The sequence below is a fragment of the Chaetura pelagica genome, unplaced genomic scaffold, assembly GCF_000747805.2.
Source record: "Chaetura pelagica isolate M959 unplaced genomic scaffold, ChaPel_1.0 scaffold2143, whole genome shotgun sequence".
Lineage (NCBI taxonomy): Eukaryota > Metazoa > Chordata > Aves > Apodiformes > Apodidae > Chaetura > Chaetura pelagica.
This window is the reverse complement of record NW_009952645.1, coordinates 1-552: the sequence shown is the minus strand read 5'-3', so window position 1 is coordinate 552 and position 552 is coordinate 1. Positions and strand designations below refer to the sequence as shown.

At 65.4% G+C, this 552-nt stretch overlaps 1 protein-coding gene across 1 annotated transcript; it reads right to left on the bottom strand.

Annotated features, from left to right (window-relative positions):
• Window positions 1-80: 80 nt before the first annotated feature.
• VAMP8 (vesicle-associated membrane protein 8) lies at window positions 81-549 on the bottom strand (the record flags this gene model as incomplete). The annotated part of the gene is made up of 2 exons (XM_009993751.1): window positions 81-224; window positions 463-549. Coding segments are annotated over 2 exons (231 nt in total), but the record flags the coding sequence as incomplete, so codon positions are not given.
• Window positions 550-552: the final 3 nt, after the last annotated feature.

Here is a 552-nt window from a genome sequence, read left to right as displayed (position 1 = left end):
ATCTCATCATCCCTGTATTCCTCGGGGACACCCTGGGGGGACACCAGGGGGTCCCTGTGGGGGACACAGCCATGGTGGCACTAGGAGTGGATGACACCGGTGGCCAGGAGGATGATGAGGATGAGGATGATGGTGCCCACCAGCCCCAGGATGACCAGCAGCTTCACGTTCTGCCACCAGTAGCGGCGGGCCACCTTCTGGGACGTGGTCCTGAAGTGCTCTGACTGTGGGGACACCACTCATGGGGACACCCGGAACCCCCTGCCACCCTGGGGACCCCCCTGCCACCCTGGGGACCCCTGCTGAGACACCAGGGACACCCACTGATACCCAGAGAAGACCTGCTGGGACCTAAGGGTCCCCACCTTGGGGACCCCTGCTGGGACCTCAGGGACACCTGGGGACAGCCCTACCACCCTGGGGTCCCTGTGCCACCTCAGGACCCCCAAGCCCCCCGCTCACAGTGGCCTGCAGGTCCTGGCTCTTGCAGTGCAGGGTCTCCAGGTTCTCCCCCCGCGCCAGGATCTGCTCCAGGTTGCGGCTCATGATGGA